This window comes from Crocodylus porosus, unplaced genomic scaffold (genome assembly GCF_001723895.1).
Source record: "Crocodylus porosus isolate Cpor-Errol unplaced genomic scaffold, CroPor_comp1, whole genome shotgun sequence".
Classification (NCBI taxonomy): Eukaryota; Metazoa; Chordata; order Crocodylia; family Crocodylidae; genus Crocodylus; species Crocodylus porosus.
The window spans coordinates 60,179,325-60,205,628 of NW_017728947.1; the positions used below are offsets into that span (position 1 = coordinate 60,179,325).

At 41.9% G+C, this 26,304-nt stretch overlaps 1 protein-coding gene across 2 annotated transcripts in view; it reads right to left on the bottom strand.

Moving 5' to 3' along the window:
• The window catches only part of FAM98B (family with sequence similarity 98 member B), a 26,148-nt gene extending 472 nt beyond the window's left edge, over positions 1–25,676 (bottom strand). The window contains exons 1-9 of one of the 2 annotated variants that reach the window (XM_019551802.1): positions 25,530–25,676; positions 23,891–24,036; positions 21,707–21,841; positions 19,691–19,869; positions 14,731–14,856; positions 10,246–10,326; positions 9,755–9,871; positions 5,082–5,249; positions 1–106 (exon numbers count right to left, since the gene is read on the bottom strand). The exon at positions 1–106 is cut by the window's left edge and continues 472 nt beyond it. In XM_019551802.1, the coding sequence (XP_019407347.1) occupies positions 1–106; positions 5,082–5,249; positions 9,755–9,871; positions 10,246–10,326; positions 14,731–14,856; positions 19,691–19,869; positions 21,707–21,841; positions 23,891–24,036; positions 25,530–25,594 (1,123 nt within the window). In that variant the 5' untranslated portion in view covers positions 25,595–25,676. The remainder of the gene's footprint in view (positions 107–5,081; positions 5,250–9,754; positions 9,872–10,245; positions 10,327–14,730; positions 14,857–19,690; positions 19,870–21,706; positions 21,842–23,890; positions 24,037–25,529) is intronic. The other variant, XM_019551804.1, reaches the window with a different exon arrangement.
• Between the last annotated feature and the right edge of the window lie 628 nt (positions 25,677–26,304).

Consider the following 26,304-nt stretch of genomic DNA (forward strand, 5'->3'; position numbering starts at 1 on the left):
CCCTCCCACCACCTTCTTGTCTCTTCTGCCAGGGAGGCATTTCAGGAGGAGGTGGTTCAATCTCAGTTGGTCTGCCTCCACGATCTGGTACTCTCCCCATCAGAACCTGTGCAGGAAAACATGCAGTGCTTAGTTTCAGTGGTAATAAGCCTATTGAAAAAGATGCAGATGTGATGAGCAAGCAAATGCTCTGTTCGCAACATAACAGCAGGTCATGTGGACTTTGAGAGTCAGGACACCTAGATTCTCATCTCATCTCTGCTACTGATTTTGTGAGACAACACAAAGTCAGTTTTACATCAGTAACAGGTCGTAGCTACCTAAGAAAATGTTCAGCTTTAAGTAACTGTTTATAACAAACTTCAGATCTTTACCAAAAGTACTACTTAAGTGCAAAGTACTACTAACATTATAAGTGTCCATGGCTCCTTACTTCTTAAATTAGGATGTTGTAGAAATACAAAGAATGGCAAGGATGCGTGCAAATCTACTAAGACTGCACAGACAAATACAGCAACTGACATTGGCAAGCTGACAAAATGGGTAGCCCTATTCAATTCTAAATGCATTCATTCAGCTTGATGCTTTGGCTTCAGTTATAAATGACTAAGGCAGCGCACCAAACTGAAATATAAACAATGCATTATGCAACGCTGCAGTAGTACCTTCCGATGAAAAGGGTTTTCTTGCTATTTGATGCATATGATTTAAAGTATAAAGATGAAAAAGTCACATAGCCTATTGCCATTTTAACATGTAGAGGCACATCCTTACTTTAAAATGTCATGAAGAAGACTGACAGTTTCAGTTATCCAAAAAGCTTGTGTATTTTCTTGTTTTAGAGGGTTTATTTTCATCCTCCCCCACCACCAAAATTATGAACACTAACATATAAGCATTTAGCCTGCTGCCTGTCAAAACAGCATCAACCCATATTATACATCAAACAGTAGTTACAAAGACAAAAGGAAGGATTTGTATCAAGGCAACCCTTTGAGTCCAGTCAGCCAGTTATGTGATATCTTGGTACCACTAAACCAAAAGGATGTATGCAAGAAACAACTGCTGCTCACACGTACCTCCTTTCCTTTTCCAGCTCCTCCTGGTCTGCCCCCTCCAATTGATTCCAAATGTCCTATTCTACTTGATCCCACAAGCTTTGTGATCCACCTCGGGCACCCAACAATTCCAAAGCTAGTCTTTCTCTAGTCTGCCTGTCTTAGTTGCTTCAGAACTGCAAATCCATCTTTACACCTTGCTTTTACATCTTCCAATACCCATTTGTTCCACTTCTCGGTGACCTGACCCTTCTGTTTTACTCATCGTTCCCATTAAGAAGGCACAAATTCCACTTTTGCTAAATTAAGGAATCTGGGGACTGTGGTGGCTATTATGTATCACACTTAAATAGGTTTACAAAGACTCTGAAAGTTTCCAGATATACAATTAAAAATATTTGGTCTATTTTTAATTTTGGGTTGGGGGTGGGCAGAAATCACTCCCAGAGACCTTTTGTACCTAGTTTCAACCACATAATCTTTAACTGAGCAATGAGCGTTAAGCCTCAGAAGACTCATCCATAATGAAAAGACACCTAAACTCAACAGCTATTATGACATGCCTACTATGAGTATTAAAGAAGTGATGATGAAATCATTACATTTAGTAGCTACGGTACTGATCTTGGAAGCACTAACTTATGTGCTTAACTTAGGGGCAGGCAACTATTTTGGCTAGAGGGCTGTTTACCAACTTTTGGCAAGCTGTCAAGGGCTGCATGGGTAGCCATGCCCCTTGACAGGTGCCCTGTCCCCCGGTTGCTGTCTTGTGACCAGAAGTCCTACCCCCTAACTCCTGACATTTGCCACCATAAGTCCCTCCCCTTGCCCCAGAAGTACTCCTTTCAGCAAGGGGTTTGCCATTTCAGAACCAGAAAAATACCAAATTATAGTCTTAAAAAAAATCAAACATCTACAACATTCATTAATTTGATTTCAAAAAATATTTTTGTCCTGATTTACACGCGTCTGTGTAGTGTACATAGAGGTAATTGCACAATAACTTAAAATAAAGTCTTACTCGTCTGTGTTGTGAGGGGGGTGTCTTGTGGGGAGTGGATAGGTGTGGGGTAAGGGAGTGCGTGGGTGGGTAGGGTGGCTGGGGTGTATGAGGCAGCATCGGGGAGCGCTGTGACAGCTAGGCAGGAGCATGGGGCCAGTGGGGCCCAGAGCGGTGTGACAGCAGCATGGGGCCAGGGGCTTTGGAGCTGGGCTGTCTCTCTCTTCTCCTGGCTGGTGCAGCCCAGCCCCGCACCATAAAGCCCCTGCCAGCCCAGGCCCTGCGCTCCTGCCACCCCACTCTGGGCCCTGCCAACGCTGGCCCTGCACTCCCACCCAGCTGTCACTGCACTCCTGCTCACTGCCACTCCCCTCCGCCTGTAGCTGCCATTTCCCTGCTTGCTGCCACAGTGCTCCAGCACCACATGGTTCCCAGCTGCATGGCTGCAACTGCAGAACTCAGCAGGAGCTGGGCTGGGGCAATCACTCCTGGTCCTCCCCTGCCTCCCTCCTCCCCCCTGCTTCTTATCTGAATTTCCCTCTCCAGTGGAGGGAGGCAGGAACAGGCCCAGAGTACCAGGCCAGAAGCCTCTCCTAGGCAGAGGCTTGTGGTTGGGAGGGGGCTGAGGGAGAGGTGGGGCTGGGCAGCTCTTGCTGCTGAGGTACTGGATCCTGCCACTGGCTTCCCTGGGTCCTACTGCTCCAGGCTTCTGTCATCTTTGACAGGTGGCCAGAAGCAGATAAATATTAATTTTCTAAATTTTTTTTAGGGGCCCCACGGGCCAGATAGAATGGTCTGGTGGGCCAGATCCAGCCCACAGACTGTACTTTGCCCGACCCTGGCTTAACTTCAGACCTATGACATGAGCAGTCCCACTGGATTCAGGCAGACCTCTTACACACAAAGTTAAGCATGTATGTAAGGTGCTTGTAGGTTTGGGACCTAATTCTATGACCGAAGAATTAATAATAGATTTGATCACAGCTGATTTGCACCTTTTAGACTAACTAAACCTGATCTGCATAAGCTTTCATAGGATCTTAAGAAAATAGGACTGGACAGGACCTTGCAAAGTCCAGTCTAGCCCTCTACTCAAAGCAAGATCATCCCTAACCAAACTGTCCCGGCCAAGTATCCGTTTAACGTGCTTTTGAAACTTCCCAAACATGGCAATTCCACAACTTCTCTAGGTAGCCTGTTCCAATGCCTGGCCACTCTCATGGTAAGAAAGTTCCTCCTCAACTCCAGCCTGATTTTCCCTGCTACAGTCTGAGGTTATTGCTCCTAGTCCTGTTCGTTACAGCTACAGAGAAAGCCTCCCTCAGTCCTCTCTATAATTACCCTTTAGGTATCTGAAGACTTATTAAATCCCCCCTCAGTAGAGGTGCACCGATACATTGATCCCATATTGTACTGGCAATCAACTTATTTTGGCTTATGCGGTCGATTATGTCACCGATAAATGCCCCATACATGCGTGCACCCACAGCACAGCACACAGATGGCTAGAAGCTCAGCCCAGCCGCATGGAGAGCAGTGTCTGGCTGATAAGTCTGTTGTGGGGAAAGATGCAGGAGGGAAGGGGCGGGGGAGGAGGCAGACTGAGGCCCTTGCAGTGAAGGAGGGAGGGGCAGGCACTGCACAGCCAGGGCAGGGCACGGGACAGAGCCACAAGCAGCTTGTCTGGGGGGCAAGGGGGAGGGCAGAGGGGGGCAGCTCCTGCCACTACATGCACCCCCAGAGGGCATAGGGGACATGGCCCCAGATCTGTGTGTGGGGCAAAGGTGGGCTGCTGCTGCGTGCTGGGGCCAGGGCTGCACCATGCTCTTCCTGGCACAGGAACTGGGCCAGAGCTGCACTTGGGGTGGGAGGAACTCTGTTGGCCTGCAAGGGGAAACCGATGGTTTTCCACAGTTTTCTCTGATGAAGGAGAAAATCCGTGTTCTGCAACAAACGGAAAACCCAGATCCCTGATGATGATTCAACCAGTTATACATCCAACTTACTGTACCTTTCATCTAGTCTGCATTTTTGTATCTTGTTAATTGTAATGTTATGGGAAACAGCGTCAAAAACTTTGCCAAACTCGAGGAATATCACATCCACTACTTCTCCTGCATCCACGAAGTCTGTCACTTTATCATAGATGGAAATCAGGTTGATAAGGCACGACTTGCTCTTGGTGAAGCCATGACGGCTGTTCCTAATCACCTTGTTCCCCCTCTACGTGCTTCACAATGGATTCCTTGAGAACCTGCTCTATGATCTTTCCAGGTATCAAGGTCAGGCTAACTAGTCTGTAATCCTCCGAATCCTTCTCCTTCCTTTTCTTAAAGATATGCACTATATTTGCCCCTTTTCCAATCATCCAGAACCTTGCCTGATCTCCATGAGTTCTCAAAGAGGATAGCAAATGGCTCCGAAATTACCTCGGCTGACTCCTTTAGTACTCTAGGGTACATCGCATCTGGCCCTCCTGATTTGAAAGCACTTCACTTCCTTAACTTGTTTTTCCATTACTAGACTGTTTGTCTCTTTCCCCATCTTTCTGCCAACTGCACTCATCATCTTGTAGTTGCTCCTATTTGTGAATACTGAAGTGAAAAAGGCATTTACATACTTCAGCCTTCTCTGCATCATCCATAACTAGATTGCCTGTTACATTGTGTAAGGACCTATGGTTTCCTGCAGTCAAGCATCCAACTTGAACTCTCAGGTTTGGCCCTGCCTCCTGAACTACACAGCAAATATAAAGCATTGCAGAAGTACAAAGAGTATCTAAACCTCGCTTTCTTCATCAACTGCAATTCTCATGTACAGTTACTGTGTAAAATGACAGGGTAGCAGAGGCGGTTGTGCCAAAGCTATACCAAAGGGAACACTGAAACCCTTCCTTTTCCAGGGCCACAAGGCTGCAAAAAGGGAAGAAAATAGTAGACAAAGAGGAAATTAGCTTTTATAAGCAAATAAAAGTTGCATGAACCATTTGTCTCCATCACATTAAAGGGAAGAAAGAGGCCTACCTTATTGATGGCACAAACTGTCTTTTCTCTTGTAGATCCACTGCTTGTCCTTATTATCTTTGATAAATCCTCTCGAGCAGCAAGAAGGTGGGCTAATGTAATGGTTGATTTTGGAGATAGCACATAACGCTTGGGCTGGTAGATTCTTGCTATGTCATCTGTTTTTACCTAAATAATAAAAGGTCAAACATAATTCATTTGCTACAGATCTCAGGTAAAAGAAAAGCACTTAAATGCTTATTGTGTACTGATCAGTGATATAGGGTAAATCTCAGTCCGACTGCAGAACACAAAGTTTGGATGTTCAAACTGTCATAGTAAACATGGTGCCAGTCACTCAATGCCTTGTTTCTACCAACCAGCCAATGAATAAAAATGCTAAGGCAGATGGCCATTTGAAGCTGAAGCTGAAGCTTAGCACTCTTCCTCTAGAGCCATTTATTTTTCAAAGTGCATAAGGGTGTAACAACTTAGATGCAAAGGTGCTCTCTCAAGGCTTCAAACATGTAATAGGTAGGTCGCTGCACAGCATGATAAAAACAAAACATCTTCAAAGTAAGGCTAACTGAGAACAACAAGATTCAGGACTGCATGACACTTCAATATGACTTTTCATAGGTTGCAAAGGGAAAAAATTATCATCTCCCAAACAGTATTTATACAGAAGGATTTTTTTTTTTTTTTATCATTAATCTTTTTATTTCTACCATAAAACAGAGGAGAAAAAGATATGCTGCCTGAAAAGCCTGAAGTCAGCTTCAGAGCAACCGGATAATTGCCCATTTGGCTAGGGCCCAAAAATGGGCCACAAGAAAGGTGCTGGTGAAGACAGAGGATGAAGATGTCTCCTTATTGCATGAAAGTTTCAAAAGCAGGTTAAACAGACACTTGGCTGCTAGGATTTAGTCAGGTATGATCCTGCCTTGAGCAGGGGGTTGGATAAGATGACCTTGTGAGGTCCTTTTCAGTCCTACTTTCCTATGATGCTACAGCTTGCCATTCTTGCCTTCAGAAGATCTTGTACCAGATTTCCACAATTTAGAGAAGAGGTGGGCCTGATATAGAAGTAGTAGTAAATACATGTTCTCTGCCCTTCCCACAAGAGAAAAACGTATATGTTCTCTGGGCATGAGAAAGAATATAAGCTATCCAAAAAGAACAAAACATAGCAAAACACAGAGTTGGTCATATGAATATCTCAAGTATATCTTGAAACATCTCTTATATACCCATATTATTCTCACATTAATGTGTAAAAGGTTTCACATACACTTCCTGAGAAATTTTAATCAAGTAAAAACAGGGAACTTTTAAAGGCCAATTCTTAAAATGTTTCCAGGGGGACAGTCTTCTTTTCACAGGTGCACACCAACAAATATACCTGTATTTTGCATGCATAATTCAACTGTAACTGTAAAACCTAATACACAACACACTTGATTCTCACAATTTTATGCTTAACTACAGATGTACATAATACTGAATTTGCAGTTGTGATTGTGGGCACAAATCTTAGACAAAAAGAAAGTTGGTTTTAAGTCTTTTGAAAATTTACACAGTAATGTAATTTCAACCTTTACTGCACTACAATAGACCTTTTGGAAATATCTCAGGAACTGTACTTTGTTTTTGCATGAATAATCTTTCTAAGAACAGGCTTCTGACTCATCTCACCACTTTAACATCATTAAATAAAACAATAGATATGCTTTTCTCACAATAGAACAAAAGCACTTTAAGTAGTTTTCAATGTCACAACTGTGGACTAGTACAAGATCAGATGACTCAAAAATTAAAGTTAATTTAAGTTGGAGTCACATATTAAATTTAAATAAGACTTTTAAAATGAATTGTATTTAAGACGTACATAGTTTTATAGCTACATAGTGTGGAACTACGTAAGACACAGACAACCTCTACTTTACTCCTCTGACAGAATTATAAAAATGCATAGGACTACATTTTCAAGCTTCAGTGCTTAAAGTTAGGCACTGATGGGGGTTAAAAAACCTAAGCAGAAGTTCCGACACAAAGAATCCTACTGGACCGTGTTTCCTCCAGTCCTTGGGTTAGATATTGCCATCTCTACATAGCAGTAAAGAGGAATTAAATACATGCAGGAGAGTGACTTTGCCATACCAAATTAACTTCCTATCCTTTCTTCTCCTACAAGGCATCAGCATTCAAACTGGATGGTAAGATGAAAAATCCACAAAAAGACTGAATGTCTGTGAAATAAATGATTTCTTCCACAGGGAAATAGTGTTTGCTAAGTTTTTGTTTTAAGAGAAGTTACAAGCTTAACTCATACTAGCAGTTGGAGTATAATAGCCTCACAGGAAAACTTTCAATCCCAGAGGTAGCCACATTTGTTTTTTTGGACATGCATGACAAGTTAATCTTCATCCCTTCCGAAGAGTCACACTGATCCCCACCCCTGAGATGTGCATCTGATAGAGTTTGCACCCTGGGGGATTTGGAATGGATGGAGCGTTTGGGGAGAGGGGAGGCAGGACACTGCTATGAGAGATGCCACAGCCAAGAGCTATATTAACCCTTAAGTGGTCCACAACCACCCAAATGTTTATATGGTGAAAGAAGATTCAAAGTCCTGAATTTGTCAGCAGCTGCAGGGTCAGGGAAAGATTAATCCAGCTTTTGGCAGAAACATCTGACTGCTCCTCTTACAGCAACACCCTGCTCCTGCTCCACTCCATATGGCCAAATGCTCTAGACCAGCAGTTCTTAATCTCACTCTACCTATGTAAAGTCAAAAAGCCCTGGTCGCACCAGTTGCCAAATGGGAAGGGGGTCCCCCCAGAGGTAAGTCGAAGAGCTGGGGGGGGGAGGGGGTTGTCCCCCAGCAGCCAATTGAAGCATGCAAAAGTGAAACTGGAAGTGCCGCCATGACACTTCTGGTTTCACCGCTATGACCTGAGTCCCATCTAGAGGACCTTCATGTCCCACCAGTGGGACACAGATCACCGGTTGAGAAACCCTGCTCTAGACCCACCTATCTCAATTCTGATAATTCCCTTTATGAGCACCTGGGGCTCACATGCCATATGCAGCAGCTATCTGCGCCCCTTGTAGCACACATGCTGCCAATTGGCCAACCCTGACCTATCTGGATATACAAAATGGTCATAGGTTTTCTGCAATTTGCTGGAACCTCCCCTCCACCCTCCCAAAACAACCCCCAAAACAGTTGATTTTAGGCTCCCATTTGGTTCAGTAGTTTGAGAACTAAGCTACTAGCAGCTTTCACAGGAGGAGTTATAGAATGATCCCAAGAACTGTGCAAGCAGTTCTATGCACTGGATCTCCCCCTACATTAAGGCCTGCTGTTTGTCTCTTTCCAAAGAAACACTTTGATGTTCTCCTACAGTGGTCTAAGGAAAACAAAAGGAAATGAAGAAACTGTTCATTATCTTGTGGACCAGAAGCTGAATGCAAGCCAACAGTGTGCTCCTGCTGCCAAAAAGAGAAGACAATAGCATATTAGGTTTCATTAACAGAGGTGTTGTTTGTAAATTGAGGGAAATTATTCTTCTGTTCTATTTGGTACTGGTAAAATCTCATCTAGGAGGTCTGTGCCCAGCTTTGGACACCATACTTCAAGAAAGTTATGTACAGATTAGAAAGCATCTGGAAAAGAGTGACAAAAATGATGAGGTGCCTAAGAAATGTGACTTAGGAGGAAAGGCTAAAAGAACTCAGATTATTTAGTTTGCAGAAAAGAATGATAGTGGATTTAATAATAGTCCTCAAATATCTAAAAGGCAATTACAACCGTATCTCCATCCTCTTTCTTTGTGACTGCAGAGGATAGGACTAGGAGCCATGGCCTCAAACTGTAGCAGAGGAAATTCAGGTTGGCGATTAGGAGGAACTTTCTATAAAGATGGCTATGAGCTGGAACAGGCCATCCAAAGATCCTTGGATATTTTTAAGAGCAGACTGGGATAGTTTAGTCAGGGATGATTCTGCCTTGAGCAAGGATCTAGACCAGATCTCATGTGAGGTCCCTTCCAGCCCTACTTTTCCAGGATCAAGTTAAATAAATAAACACATAAATAAATAAAAATATCATACAGGAAGCTATTGTTATTGGAATTTTAGGAGTGCTTTGGACAACAGAAGATTGGTAACATTACAATTTAGACCTGTGATTCTCAACCAGGGTGTTGTGGCATGCTAGGGTGCCTTGAGAAACTTTCAAGGGTGACCTAGGATGCCACACAACATTAACACCATTAGGTGTGCACACAAGATTCACAAGATAAACTTAGAGATTTCAAATAGGAATTTACAGTATTAAAACCATTCTGACCTGTTGTGGTCTTTCTGAGTTCTTTGCAACAGAGAATTGCTCTATTACTTTTCTATAATCAAAAAAATGAGTGAAAACTAAGAGCTGACATTTTTCAAGGGCTGCCTCAAGTCTAAGCACAGGTGCCTCAAGTCTAGAAAGACTAAGACCCATTGATTTAGACAAATCCTCTCTCCATCACATCTAGGGAAGGTATGTTAGGAGGTGATGAAGGAAGCTGGTTAGATAGAACTGGTTGTAACAAGAAAAATATTTTTCATACTGTACATTTTCTGCAAGACAGTTCAGAAAATTGTAATAGACTCCCACCTGCAGGAAGCCAATAATAAAGCATGCTTACCTTTGCTCTATCAGACCAACCAAAGGACTGAACTGTCACATCTAACCTCTTCATTAACATCCGACGACGACATTCATATTCACTACGGAGAGCATCATTGATTTTTTCCAATCTTTCCTAAAACATTAAATAGCACAAATACTGAATTCTATTAAAAAGAACAAGTCCCCTCAACCTTATCCATCCCTATGACATCTGTTGCTAGTTGGCTATCAAAAGCATCCATATATCATTTATGGCACTTCATGCATAAATGGATACCTCAGCAAAATCAGTCTATACCAACTGACTGAATGAAACATTTTAGTATGAAACCACAAAAACACTTTAATACTAAACCGATTTAGTTGTAAACATTCACTGCCCATTACTTAAAGCAGACTGCAAAATGAGCATGAAGAGCTCATATGCATTATGTCTGTCATATGCATTATACAAGGCATTGAATCACATGCATTATTTGTGGATAGCAACGTTAAGAGCATTCTTACCACTTGATCAGGATTCAAGGATGTTGTTAACAGTGGTTTCCCCACATGATTATTGTGAATTTTTGAGAGAATATCCTTTATCTGAAATAAAGTCACATATGTCAAAATAAATAGAAAGACCCAAATGATACTCACAAAGGCATTTAAACGACTTGCTTTAGTCCTGAGATTTAATATAGTGCGGCTTTCCACTAAAATTTGGTTCTATTGCAGAGTCTTTGTTGTACCCTTAAAACCAGATAAGGACCTTTTAGCCTGCTAAAATCCCTTAAAAAGGAATTTTTTTTTTCATAGCATGAGCCACATACAATTTTTCTGTGGACCACATTCATTAAGAATTGTACTAGCCAATCACCTCCAAGTCATAACTGCACAATATCTGTGGTAACTTCAGCAACTGTTTGCACTGACAACTAGGTCTTGTAGCACCTGGAAACAAAGAGGTACATCAGACCAATTTTCGCATTTACATAACAGCTAAAGGTAAATGCTGGTAATAAAGATTTCAGTTAAGGTATTTTCTACTGTTACTTTTCCTCTTTTAATCCAATTGGCAGCTTCTTTTTACATCCTCTTGAAAACATCTATTTCCCTCTTTTACCATTGCCTAGCACCCATTTCCCTCTTTCACCTCTGTCTAGCACCATCACTGCTGACATTTCTGGCTGTTAGTCTTCTCCTACCTAGTACTTTCATTGTCCCTTACCTCATTCTCAGTTCTATTTGCATCCTCCCCCTATCATTACAGCAAACTTTTTCACATCATCTCCTATGCTTGAAAGAAGCTCTCTTTTCTGACAATCCTTTCAGTTCTTCCACAAATTTTACAACAAATGCCCAGAAACTTTCTACATAACTCTGAGGTCAACTGATCCTTTATACAGGTTATTGTGTAACTATATTACTAGTGACAAGTTTAGGATGTTGGGGAAGGGACAGTGTCTTAATTGATTTTTGGATAAAATACTGTATCAATCAAAACAAATTAGATTACAGCTAGAATTATGTACCTTTACAATCATGGCACTTGGGAACTTCAGAAGAGATCCCATTATAATTCCAGATCTAAGGCAAACCATCAAATCACCTCTCTAGAACTAGTTAATTATCTGTATGTATGCAAAGTATTTCCGTAAGACGCATGAAATACAAGGTAAACGCCAAAGCTCTCTCCTTCCATTCATATTTTTTACAATTCTAAATCTTCTTGTCAGAAATTAAAGGGCTGCCAATATCTTGAAAGATTTATATGATGTTTCCTTAAAGAAAGCACCAAGAAGCAGTTTTACACTGTCACTAAGAATCAAAATCTAGAGCAAGATGATTAAGAAAACCATTTGAGTAGCAGTACTTTCCTTTCCTTTTTAAAAATTGAGGATTTTTTCTTGGTTTTAAAGAACTTAAGAGTTTGTTCAGTGTGCCTTTCATATGAGAGTTTACATACACCAAGAGAACCTTTCCCCTACTTTTCAAGGTAGAAATATTGCAATATTTTGTAGTCTCCTACATCAAGGACACAGTAAGGCACAGTAACATGTTTCTCAAAACTAGGATTTCCCCAAGGAGGTAGGCAAAACAATGCCCCCCCTCCCCCAACACCACGCTGAGGTGAGCAAATTGTCTGAAAACTGACTGTTCAGGCCTGTAATAGGACTTGGTGGCTAGTGAAGAAGAGTGATCCTCATGGGGTATAGTGGCTTTTACATAACCCCTAACCCTTTACTGCCACAGATAAGAAAAGGGGACAGGGCCAGTGCCTCTTTTATACATCACTGATTTCCCTCTCCATCTGTTCCTGCATTGGTTTCAGAAGGCCACCAACAGCCTGTGTAAATTTTCAACCAATTTCAGATTTGTCTAAGAGACAGATTGCCCTGCAGAACAGGGAAGTAGCCCAGGGCATCAGGAGAGCACAATGGCCCCCTATGCACACCCTAACCAATATGCCTGGATTTAGCAATAACTCAAAATTTAAATTGCTTAAAATATATACAGTCATGGAACTTGGAGGAAAGGGGAGGGAGGAAGAGGGAAATGGCTGGAGGGCCATAAACTAAAGTGAACAAATGGCAAAGTAACAAGCTGTGCATGTCATAATAGTGTACACCACAGAGCTGGCAAACTGCAGAGATGATAATAAGTAGCCCAGAAGGAAGAATAAGTAGAATGTGAAATGAAAATCAGAAATGACACTAACTGAAGCAACCCACACACTCCAGTAAGAAAAGAAACATAATTGCCTAATGACATTAAAACAAAAAAAAGAGAGAAATTAACTTTGGAAAGAGAAATATACAGATCAGAGAAAAACTCTAAAACATCAAAATGAGCAAGAAAACTCAGTAAAGCACCAGTACTGAAAGGGATGAGTGAAAGCTGAGAAAATCAACTTAGATATGAATTTACAACTAGAGAAGGAAGTTGAAAGATAAAATACAATATTGGGCTCAGTATATAAAAGGCAAGGAATCATAAAATAAAGTAACACAGTTTAATCCAATTGTGATAAGCTCAGAACTGTGGCCTTTTCTTTACCATAGAGATTGAAAAATGTATGGCACGCTGGAGAAGGTTTGTGAAAACGTGAAGGAGGACAATCAGCACCTACATAGTCTAGTCTGCATTTTAGCTGCAAAGTTTCAAGGTTGACAGGAAAGTGGAACCCACTCTCATACTCACAGCTCCAGCTATGGCTGCCTTGGCCTTAACGTACACTAGCAAAGGCAGGGAAAGAGAAAAAATAAAAGTCCTGGGGCAATCTAGGTAAAAGTCGAGGTTAACTCCGCAGTCAGAGTTTTTAAAGGGAAATTTAAAACCTTACATGATAACAGCAGAATCAGCATGTAGCTGTTCTGAGTAATCTTAGTTCTAAAAGGCATCCATTGCATTTCCAGAAATCAGCTGAAGGATTACAAATTTGACTGATAACAAGATATTTACTAGGAATATAACTGGTATACCTGTGCATTTCTAGGGCAGACATGCCATTATTTATATTACTTAGAAACAGTCCATAAAGCATATTAGTTACTAAATTGTTGGATTTGTCTTTAAAAAAGAAGGGGGAGAAGAAAAAGATGTCATACAAAGCAAGTTTTTTTGGACTTTGCTCCTGAAATTATTAACTGCGTTTAAAAAAAGAAAGAAAAAGAAAGAAAGAAGCCACACAACCTATTCATCTCAGTTAAAAAATCACGTGTTAAATAAGTATGGAAAGAAAGGTTATTTGATGCTTTTAAGTCCTGTAGCTCTAAGTTTTTAAATTATTCTACGACTCTGTAAAAAACAAACAAACAAACAAACAAACAAACAAACCAAAGATGAACTATAAACACCAGTTTACCTTAAACTAAACTGCCAACTGTTCAAGGAAGGGACAGTTTCTTAATTACCTATGAAGCATCATACACATTTACCAAAATAAACAAAATCACATAGAAACTACTATACTAAGTTTGTCATATCCCTTTTACCCCTTCATACTCCTCCATTTGTCAGATGCTTTTATTGGTTTTAAAGCTATTCTCCTAGCTTTAAGAATATTTTTGCATGATCTATATTATACGTTGACCTATTTAGGCATATAGTGTACAGTAAACCAAATGCTTTGTCCTATTTCCCAATTACTTTGTTGTTACAATTAAGGATTGTATAATGTATTTGCACAAAGTACATTGGATGCATTATAATACACATTTTAAAAACTAGTCAGGTTAAAAACAATGTACTAGTTTTGAGAACAAATTTCAGAAAAAACTTAAAACTTTTTTTATTCTATTTTTCTAATTTTCATACGATCCCATCTTCTCTCTGTTTTAGTCCATTTCACTTCATAGTCTACTTAGAGACAGCTTAGTTCTTGTATTTTGTACATACCACCAGACCACTTAATGCAATAACACTGGTGGCAGAAGACTTTTTGAAGTCTTTGTATTATGATTTTGTGTTGTTCATAAAGTTACTTTTTAGCTGTCCATTTCTAAGTAGTGATTAAGTTTGTATTATCTTCTATATGAGGACTAAAGCTAGGGATCAGCAATATGAATTACAGGAAAATACATTCCTGTCAAATCTCCTGAACTTCTGATGGAAGTTCACCTCAAAGTTATGCTTCTTTTACACCAAATATCAGTGTTTTTACCTAAATTTACTGGGGCAGGGCAACAGGAGGGCAATATTACCTTGATAAACAGATCCAACAGGTACTATACTAATTTTTTAATCCCACCAGTTGAGGGGAATAAATTTGGTATTTCAGCCAGCATGGTCTCAGTTCTTCACATTGCTTTAGTTTATTAACCACTATACCAGATTACCACAATTTGTAAATTTTAAAGTGTCACTTTAAGATGTTCAAAGTCTGACCCACTACAAAAGTTAGGATCTCAAGGAAAAAAGTGATCTGGACATTATACTTATTTTTTAAATAATCTGAGAAAAGATTTAAAAAAAAAAAAAAAAAATCAACATTCTAATATGCCATACCAAAATACAATTTGTGAGCTGTCCCTTTGGTATACCGTTGATGCAAAGCCAAATACTATTCTCAGAACTATTCCCACAGCTACTGACAATGGTGAAGATGCTAGACAGAGACAAAGAGCAGACGTGTTGAAATTAAAATACATTTGCAAATTGGATAAAATTGGAAGATAAGTGTTTCCATTTAATTATTTAGTTGCTCTAATAAAAAAATATTGCCTCTACCCAAAGAGTATCGTCTGTCCATTTTAATGATTAATTTTAAGTCAAAATATAATATGGAACCAAATGAATTTAGAGGCAATACAGACATTTAAGAATTCAAACACTTATTTCAAATGAATTCTTACTAGAAACTAGTGCTAAAAAAAGCATAATCACTACTTCTGTAAATATTTTTTGCTAAAATATCATCTGAATAAAGACATCATTGTCTTTTTAGTATTTCTCCACAGACACTTATAATCATTTCTAATATGACAACAGAAATTGTTAATCTGTCCCTTTTAAAAATAAATCCTGGGCATAGTGAAACAAAGATGGTATGGTATTCCCCCAGGGATGGGACAAGGAAATTTGTATTTTGTAAATGAATTAGTAAGCAAAAGACAAACCAGAGTATTAAATTCTTAAAATATAACATACCTTGCAAACTCCAAAGTATCACTTCATTGCCTTAATGACAGACACATTGAAAGAATATGGCTCAAGAGCTTATACATGAAAAAAGTTTGTATCAGTTTTCAGTTCATGTCAGTAATTTATAATTTTCTATATGTTAAAATTATAAAAATCTATACATCAGAACAGAAATTATTCTTTTTTGAAGGGGGAGGGGAGGCCCTTAAGTTTTGCAGGGATCATATAGAAAAGGGGAAATTATTAATGCAAAAAAAATTTGCTAGATTCTGTATTTTGCATTGGATTTTTTTTCTCTATATGGTCAGATACAGAACTCCTGCTCTGCTCAATGTTCAATCTTTTATATCAAATTAAGAGCAATGCAGGCTTCCCCCACACAGGGGAGCCCATTCTTTTAGACTGTGATCTTTCACTGTATAACAATAACAATGATCTTAGCTGGCTTGGTGAAGTTTTATTCAGTTCTAACTGCAGTGCTTACTGCGAGCAGCCAAACTAAAGAATAAAATCTAATTATCTTGTATACTCTCAGTACCCATCTCAGAATGCCTCAAGTTAAAATCACTACTAAATATGAAGGAACTTATATACTCTATATTAGCGAAGGAGCGAATTTTCCTAAGTTCATAAAAAACGTCTTCCACTTTGAAGTGTTATAGGAGAGAATTAGTAAGCACCACAATTTTTAGTACTGTATAACAGAGTCAGACATGTGGACATGCGTGGTTTGTGGTGCTGCAAACTTCTTTGCAGTGCCACAAACCACGTGTTGCACATTAGCAGTGCCATGTACAATTTAATTTGCAGCATCAGGGCAAAATTTGCTACAAGGATTTCCTGGTAGGGAAAAAAAAAGTGGCACAATGCACACCAAGGTGGCATGTGCTGAGACAAATGTGGAGACAAGGGAGCAGGCAGCCCTGGGCTGTGGAGCCTCCTCACTGGGGCACAGTGTTCCTCAAGACAGGGGAGCAGGCAGCACCTGGCTGCTCCCTTGTCTGCATGCCTCAGCATGGGGGCTCTGCTGAGGATCCTCCGCGCTGAGGCACATGGAGACAGGGGAGCAGCCAACCCAGAGCCCAGGGCTGGTTGCTCCTCCATCTCGAGGCACACTGTGTCCCAGCCAACTCCTCCCTAACTGGCTGGGATGCAATGTGCCTCAGCGCAGGGGCTCCACGTGCCTTAGGCAGGGGCTCCACAGCAGAACCCCTGCACTGAAGCATGCGGATACAGTGAAGCAGGTAGCCCAGAGCTGGCTGGCTGGGGCACAGGGCGCCTCAACATGGGGGCTCCACAGTGCATGGAGGTGGGGGAGCAACCAGCCTTGGGCCACCAGCTCCCCCGTCTCCACTGCTGCTGCCTGGGGCACAGGATGCTTCAGTACAGGGGCTGTCTGCCGGCTAGCCCCCTGTGCCCCAGCCGGTCCCTTCTGCAGCACATGGAGTAGTGGGACAATGTGTCCCACTGCAAAGGGCATAGACGTGGTGTGCGCTGTGGCACAAAGTAACAGCACAAATTTGTGCTGCTGCAAACACATACCCCTGTTCATGTGGATGTGGCCACAGAGGCCATTCAGTTCTGACACATTACAAAACAAACAAACAAACAAACAAACAAACAAACAAACAACTAGCTACAAGATCTTAAAAACAATGACATTTTAAAATTTACTTATTGCCTAAGTTGCTTCCAATCAATTGCTAAAGAGTCAGGCCAACACGCTGGGGGAGCACTGCCTGCTAGAAAAGAAACTAGCTAGCCAAGGGATATAAAAACTTGCTATGAAATGCAATGCAACTGGAAAATTGGTGTTACAGTAAAACCAACAGATCCCAATGCTATAAAAATCATAGGAAACAGAGACACTGAATTGCCTATTGTCAGGGAAGTGGTCTTTTAATATTTTTGTTGAAGTTTTCATTATTGCACGTAATACAGTGTTGCTATACTGTATGTACACACAGCTAGTGCCACACACACAGGTAGCACATTAAACATTACATCGAAACTGAGTTGGAAACGCACAATTAAAATATATCCGATTTAAAAGCTTTGGCTGGCTCCCATCCCTTTGGCAACATGATTTAGCAATAAGACTATGTAGATATTTTCATTTCCTTCTGATTTGGCATTGAGAGGTCTGCTGTTTCACTTGCAGACACCTATCTTTAGATCTTAAGAAATGGTCAGGAAAAAACAATAACTAAAGAAATGACAAATACGATGAATTAGCAGTCTGCCAGGCTACTTGTGTCATATCATCTGCAAAGAATTTAATAAATTAGTATAAATTTTCATTTACTTATATCATCCACCTTGTCGAGCAGCCACATTCCTCCAGAAAGAAGAGTAAGATAGCTAAGGGAATGTTTTATTGTGGGAGACTCAGGGATTTGGTTGACTTTTGAAATGGTTATATTATTGAGTGCCTCATCATATAGGTCTGAGGTCTGTTTCCTAGATCCAGAACAACTGAAACTCATCAACCTGAATAATTTTCCATTCAGATTGGTGCCCATTAGCAAAATACTGGATCACTGCAGCCAGCTCAATTCATGCTGTCAGAGAAGGGCTGCAGCAATAGAAAACACTCAGTATAAAAGAAGAAACAAAGCCCCCAGGTATTAGTGCTGCCTTTTAGAAACACAGATTCTGAGATGTTTGGGGACCACGAAAGGATCCAACTACAATTTGTTTTCACTGGAGTCTTAGAGTTTTAGTTTACAAAAAACAAATTTAAGTTCCCTGGTCTTGATTACTCTCTAAGACACAAGACAGTAAATATCCAGAACATCCATTGTGCCAACCAACACGGTTAATGTTGGACATCTCAGGCTTTGGGTACCAAAGTGGGGACATCTTAAAGAGCCTGGATTACAAAAAGTGCTTAGCATCCACCTTGAAAAAAAAGTCTTTCAAAAATGTGCAGTTGAGCACACAAATCAAAACACCCAAAATCATTTCTTAGTGTTTGTTCTTCTGATAGATTATTTAAACAGCTGTCATGAACTGGTAAGCATTTTATAGTAATTTAAACCATATTACAAACTTAGGCAGAAAAAGAAAAGGTTTCACATTCATCTGTTTCACTGAAAACTGAGCAGCTTTGGAGAAGTGCTCACATATATCTACATGTCTGCACACAGCACAGGAATGTGTCAACAATCCTAAACATGATCTTTAAGTACGGGAACTATAAATGATGGTAACCCCTCCTCCCCCTACAAATATCTAACATTTATAATTTCTAAATATCTTAAGAGCTATAAAAAAACCCCTAAAGGTTCTTTTAGGGTATGAAGAGTAATCTACAGCAAAGTAGTCAATACAGAACCAAATTAAACAAGCAGGTTGAACCTAGTAAAGAATAGTTTTAAACACTGTCTTGTTGAATGAGGTTTAAGTTGTTGGGTAACTTGGGTTAGTCAGGGCTCTGAGGTGACAACCCACAGAGCAGCTTAACATGAAATGCCTATAATGTTAAGTACAGAATATTCTACTGGATAAATACCTAATTCACTTAAATGGATAACAGTCCAGCTGCTTTCATGGTAACAAATGTTGGTTATCTGCATATTAGTTAAGTGCCAGAACCACTTAAATATCCAGGAATTCTGAGATCTTTTATCTCTTTAGTAACTGTGCTCTGTATAAGTATGCAACTGATGAAACAACAGGACTGTAAATTACACAGCTTCTAAAACAGCCCTCCACCAACTCAATTCTGTTAGTTTTATGGCTGCTATTGAGGCATAAGGCACTCCTAGAGAGAAGCCTTAATAAAATGCAAAGACCTTAGTGCAGTGCAGTCAATAAGCACAATTTACTGTGATTTGGGTAAGTGTGTACTCCAAGGAAGGCAGCCCCATAGCTATGCCCTTAAAGGTTTAGGCAGTATTTATAATCCAGGAAGAAACTGTGGAAGATTGGTGTGATCAAACATTCAAATTAAATACATATTTGAATCACTGCTGATTCAGGTAAATAAAAGCAGATGAACTCCATTTTATTTTAGGAGGTGTCTGGTAAAATAGCAGACTTCCCCACATGGCCCTACATTCTACAAATAGCAAAATATACCTCATCAGAAACAGAGCACATTTTTCAAAAGATAGCAGAGATTTTTCACCTGATAACCAAAATTGGCTAAAGTTATGCAATTTAGACATGATTAAAAATAGTTTTCAAAACTAGAATAACTTCTATGTTAGTTGGAGAAACCTTTGATACTTAACATTTTAATTAATTAGACAGTAAGATGCATAGTGTAAGAACATCTGAATTGTAGAAAATTATAGAAATAAAATTAAAAGTTCTGTACCTTTGATTCCACATTGCTCAATAAAAGAGGAATGTCAGAAGATGATGACTTTGATAGGCCCAGTGAATCAGAGATAGCTTCCACTTCGTGATAGATTTCATTATGCTTTTCCAAGCGAGAACCTTTAAGTTGTTTGCTGTGCAGTATCTTTAAAGCTTGAAGCTCCGTACTTAGAAATACTAGAGAAAAAAGTGCCATAATAGGATCTTTAAGAAAGCTTGAATAATTTTGTGCCTGCATTCTCACAGAAAATAAAACACAAATTAATAAAATACAAAATAAATAAAACTATAGGAAAATAGAAAGGGATTAGACAGAACTCTGTCAAGTTAAGGACAAATTTCAAACTTATTCAAAAAAAAGTTATAGAAGCATACAACTGGATGTTACTCATTTCTGGTGCCTACTTGTTTTCTGCTGCAAAATTCTCTTGTGCGACTAATATTGCTTCTTATCAAAAGCAGTATCTGCCCTCAGCCTCAACTCCTTCAGCTTGGTGTATGAACAGATATACATTTGTAGATGCTTCAAAAGGAGAGGAGGAGCTGCTGTTGCTTGGAAGCACATAGCAGCTGTTATGATGTACCTGTTATGTGCATAAAAGCCAGTAGCAATACAAGCTAGCTATATCACCCAACTCTGACCCTGGAAGAAGCAGAGTTAAAGCTCAAGTTCTTCTACACCAATGGTGCTCAGGCTGTGGTCCACAAAACCAACCTATCATCTAGCTGCATGCATGGTGAGTTCTCTGAGCTCAGTGGCATGTCAGCATGGGTTCTGCTCAGAGCCACTGCTTTCACTCCAGAGCCCAGGGAGTGAATGCTGCCACCATTTGTCTCCTGTTTTCCCCTACTACCTCAGTGGCAGTGACATTCACCCCCTCCACTCCGCAGCCCACTCCACCAACTGGCAATCTCAGGGAGCTCACCATACATGCAGACTTCCACCTATGCTATTTTATGAGCTCTCAGCACATTTCTGATCTTATGATCTGGCCCACTTGTAAAAAAGGTTGACTGTACTACACACTCTACACGACAACCATGCAGACATAACAGCTATATCCTTCAATAGCAGTACGATTATTATATCCATTACACACCTTAAGTCTCCTCTTTCTTTGACTTCTTGTCTATTCTTTCTACTCAGTTCCAGTTGTTTCCCCATCCCCTGGTTCCTTGCCAGATTTGGCTCTCTTCACACTACTATGCCTTTCTGCACATTCCTAGTCCTATCAGCTTCTCACCTAATCTCAGTCTTTGTTACTTCTAATCTTCCTGTCCCATCAGGATTTTCCTCAATGTTTCCATTCCCAAAGTCCCAGGCTTGGTAACCCAGCTTCAGCCCCTGTCTCACTAACCTCATGTCCAAGATACTCTATTTCCATCCCCTCAGTCCAACTATTGTCATCCCTGACAGAGCTTACCTGAGCAGGGTGCGGGGCCTGGGGCAAATCAGCCCATGCGCAGCCCCACCCTCACTCCAATCCCATGGCGCCAGACCCAAAGAAGCTGCCATTGCCATCCCGATCCCATGGCCCCAGACCCGAAGAAGCTGCCTCTGCCATTGGTGGCAAGGGGGGTGGGGGTGGGGGGCAGTAAGTGCCTCTGCCCAGCTATGCATTGCCACTGCTCTGCCCTGCTCTGCAGGGCCCTCCAGAGCGCAGGGCCCAGGGCGATTGCCCCAATTCACACCCCCTAGGGATAGCCCTGGTTCCTCCCTCAAATCAGGTGACTTCTTACCTCATGATGTCTGGGAACCAGTAGAGAAATCATTAAATTCACAAGAGAGCCAGGTCCTTGCTTGCAGTTTTAATACCCTACCCAAACTGATGCAGGACCACTCTCTGAAAGAAATTTCAGTTTCATTTCTGTAATACTTAAACTGTGGGACTAGTTTATGCACTCTGATCAGCCCTATAAACTATATGAGAGGCCAGAGAATGTTTTTTTTAAATTAAGACATATACAGTACATAAAAAATACCAATTCTTAGTGGGAAATTATCAGAACTTACATAGGAGCTTAAGACAATCTTCTTTCTTTTGTAATCTGTCTTTAACATCTCCAGAAACAAGTGCTGAATATGGGCAAGCCATTTCTTTTAAAAAACCACTAATCTCAAGCTGGAAGCTTTCCACATCTTTCTCACCTAAAGAAAATAGAAAGCAAAGTAATTGGAAAGTTAGTGGGCTTTTCAAAACACAAGTTACAACCTATTGCCCTTAATACAAAAGTTTAAAATGTGAGATATAGATTGATGACGAAAGACACTTATGACCTATTAATCAACATTACTTTCTATGATCTTGAAGAAAATCTTGCACAAATATTTTTTTCAAAAATGAAGCTTGCAAAACACTTTTATTCCCAAGAAAAATGTTACACTGATCTATTAAGGAAGGAGTGCACCCAGTTGAAATGAACTAGGAGCTAGCATGCAACATAATAGCAGATTGTCCATTTTCCACTTTCAAATAAAAATATCACTGCCATGTAGGATAGCCTGAGGGACAGCCAGCATAGGTTTGTTGCAGGTAGGTCTCGCTTGACCAATCTCATTTCCTTCTACGACCAGGTGACCCATCACCTGTACAAGGGAGAAGAGATTGATGTCATACATCTTGACTTCAGAAATCTGTTGATCTGGTAACCCATGATCACCTCTTGGTGAAACTGGCCATTTGTGGCCTTGGGTCCACCACGATCTGCTGGCTGGGAAATTGGCTCCATGGTTGGACCCAGAAGGTAGTAATTGACGGAGGTCAATCATCATGGTGCCCTGTGACCAAGGCTCTGTCCTTGGACCCATATTGTTCAACATCTTTATTAATGATGTGGACATTGTGGAGTCAGAAGTGGACTGGCCAAGTTCGCCGATGACACCAAACTTTGGGGCAAAGCATCCACACCTGAAGACAGGAGGGAGCTCCAGGCTGACCTGGACAGGCTCAGCAAACGGGCAGACGAGAACCTGATGGTGTTTAACACTGAAAAATGCAAGGTTCTCCACCTTGGGAGGAAATATCTGCAGCATCCTTATAGGCTCGGCAGTGCTACACTGGCTAGCACTACGGAAGAAAGAGACTTTGGGGTCATCATTGACCACAAGATGAATGTGAGCCTGCATTGCGGTGCTGCGGCTAGTAAAGTGACCAAAATGCTGGCTTGCACCCCTAGATGCTTCTCAAGCAAATCCCAGGACATCATTCTCCCCTTGTACTCAGCCTTGGTGAGACTGCAGCTGGAGTACTGCATCCAGTTTTGGACTCCACAATTCAAAAAGGCTGTGGAGAAGCTTGAGAGAGTCCAGAGAAGAGCCACGCACATGATCAGAGATCAGGAAAACAGACCTTACGACGACAGGCTGAGAGCCATGGGGCTCTTTAGCCTGGAAAAGCGCAGGCTCAGGGGTAATCTGATGGCCACCTGTAAGTTTATTGGGGTGACCATCAGTACTGGGGGAAAGTTGGTTCACCAGAGCACCCCAACGGATGACAAGGTCGAACGGTCATAAACTACTGCAAGACTGGTTTCAGGCTGGACATAAGGAAGAATTTCTTTACTGTTCGAGCCCCCAAGGTCCGGAACAGCCTGCCATTGGAGGTGGTTCAAGCACCTACATTGAACACCTTCTAGAGTAAATTTGATGCTTATTTTGCTGGGATCCTATGACTCCAGCTGACCTCCTGCCTTTGGGTGGGGGCTGGACTCAATGATCTTCCAAGGTCCCTTCCAGCCCTAATGTCTATGAAATCTATGAAATGTGAACACTTTATATCACTAAAAATGAATCACTGTAGAGTATTTAAATGATGCAAGAAAAAATAACTAAATGCTGTATATTTATTTAAAACCTCTCACCAAGGAAATAGAAAGTTTACAAATATTTGTAGGTAGTATGCTAATGCCCTTTTTACATTAAGACTGCTTTAAAATAATTACATAGTCAATTTAAAAAAAACAAACAGTTAAACAAGTTGAAATAGAACACTTCCATGTATGTAGAAATGAGTTTCAACCTCTTGCTTATCTAGATTATAGCTATCTTACTTCTAAGTTTCAAAATTGTTTCCTGGAAAAAGATCATAATTTATACTTTAACAGTAACTGACCTGGGGGGGGGGAAATAAAAACCAACAATTAGGCAAATACCAACTAATTAAAATAATATGCAGTTCAAAGTCTGTGCAAATACCACCTGTTGATGTGATACTTTCTTCCAGGTCACAGAGAGGTTTTATTTGGGAGCTTAACCAAATGCAAAGTTCAAAAAATTCTGGTGAAGACAATCCATTTTCTACTGCTTTGTTCAGTGCTTCCTCCTCTAGCAGAGGACCGTTGTACCTGGATGGGGAGGGAAAAAATGAAGAGTATTAATAAAATATCTACTATTACACATAGATTTTTTTATACTGCTTTAATATAAACCATTTAAGAAATATTTAGCGTTAGGAGAATTATGGTGCATTACTGGAATGCATCTCAAAGTGGGAGATGTACGTGTTCATGTACCATAGATAAGACAAATCACTCAATCTTTCTATTTACCCTGTAGCATTTCAGGCTATACTGAATACACTAGGCATCAGGGCACAGTTTACAGGGGTGCTCAATTTTCAAAAACCACTTCAGCGAAACTGTTTACCGTTTCATCTTAGATCAGCAGCAAGCAAAGCCAAATTAACAATGCTTAATTTCACCTTTCCAAATTCACACATTGCAGGGACACTGGGCTGCAATGTTTGGTAGGTCCAGTTTCATTTAATACACCCCTCAATTTCCAAACCTACTGGAACATTTATTTTTGTTAAATTACCTCCTAAAATTTGCTTGATTATTTTTCTGTAGTCAGAAAAAAAAAAAAGAGGGAGAACTAAGAGCTGGCATTTTCCAAGGACTGCCTTGGGTCTAAAATGGTTGATGACCATGGGCCTATGAAGTGCATTTCTACCCTGCCTCCTGCCTGCCTTCACACTGACACGGCTAACCTCTTGCTACCTTTGAGGCAGACACAAGGGCCAGTTTTCACAATCCAAATGCATTCAAATTCATGAGGACGGTAAACTCCAACCATGAATCGAAGCGTGAGAGAAAAGGCTGGCTGCTCCCCAGAGCACCACCTACCCCGCATTTTCTTTGAAACAACTGTATATGCATGCAGGACCGAGGACAGTCGCTGCACCAGAAGAGAGAGTTGCATGGAAATCAGCCACCAGCATTGGTGGCTTGCTCCCCAGAGGGAGATTCCCCACGCTGGTTGCCAACTCTCACAATTTGCAGTATTGCTCTGAAGGTCTACGATTGGGAGATGTGAAAAACTTGGCTCTTTATTCAAATTTATACACAATTGCACACTTAAATAAAAGTGTAGACTTTTATTTCTGAATGAAGGAGCTAAGGAAGTGACTGTGATGCAGCTAGGGGTTGCATCAAGGGTGGAAAAACAGACCGGTGTCAGTGCAGCTGCCTGGCTGGGCGAGCCCCCATGGGGAGAGGCAGGGTTTCTTGGGGGCGGAGGCTGGTGGGGCAAAAGGCGCTGAGAGGACGGCACCGGCCAAGCCCACGCCAGCCAGGCCGAGCAGCACAGGAAGCGGGGCGAAAAGCGGCCTCGTAAGTCAGCCTGCCCGCCCTACCTGTAGTTGCAGTATCCCAGCTCCCGCCACGGGGCTGCAGGGGACGCGGGCTCCAGCTCCCCCTGCTCCGTGGCCACTTCCCGGGCCCAGGCGGAGGCTACGGGCGCACACGGGGCCCAGGCGCCCCTCGAGAAGAGGAGGGCCGGGCCCGGCCCGACCCAGCCCAGCGCCCCTGCCCGCTCCCCTCGCGGGTCGCCGCCTCACCCCAGCGCCTCCAGCGTGTCCAGGATGTCTCCTTCCATCCTCAGCGCTGGCTCCAGCTCCTTCATGCTCCCGCGGCGCCCGCCCTATGGTGTCCCGCTCTCACAGGCCCGGCTGCAACCGCCGCCCTCGCCGCGCGTTCCCGCCAGTAAACGTCCGCGGCCCGGCCCGCTGCTGCCGCCGCCCCCAGGGGGCCCCGAGCAACCCCTGGCAGGCTGCCAGCCCCCAAGGGAACAGCCACGTTTCCCACATGTTTTCCCCTCTAAAGAAGAATCCACTTTTAAAGTTTGCTCACGACCTTTTTATACATTCTTGCAACCCACTTCCCGGTTCCAGCCCCCAGGTGCAGACACGCCGGACTAGATGACCCCTGGAGGTCCCTCCCAGCCCCACTTTTCTATGACGATCTCTCCAGCACAGTGCACAGATACGTGGAGTGATCACCAGTCCCTGTTTGGGCCGGATAGCCCCAGAACCGGATCATCAGGTCCAGGGGCTGCACGACTCCAGGGCAGCATCTGTCCCAGATTTGCAGGCCCCTCCAGTTTGCAGCTGGGAGTGGACACATGAGGCATGCCCACACACGTGCGTGTGGTGGGGAATACAGCTGGGCAGCATGGAGAGCAGCTTCCTGCAGGTAAGGCGGGAGAGGGACAGGTTGAGCTTCTCCATGGTGGGGGAAAGACTGGGGCTGGTTGTGCTTCCCAGCCGGGGCAGGGCATGGGCCCAGGGTGGGGAGCATGATGGAGCCATGGGTGACTCATCCAGCAGGTGTGGG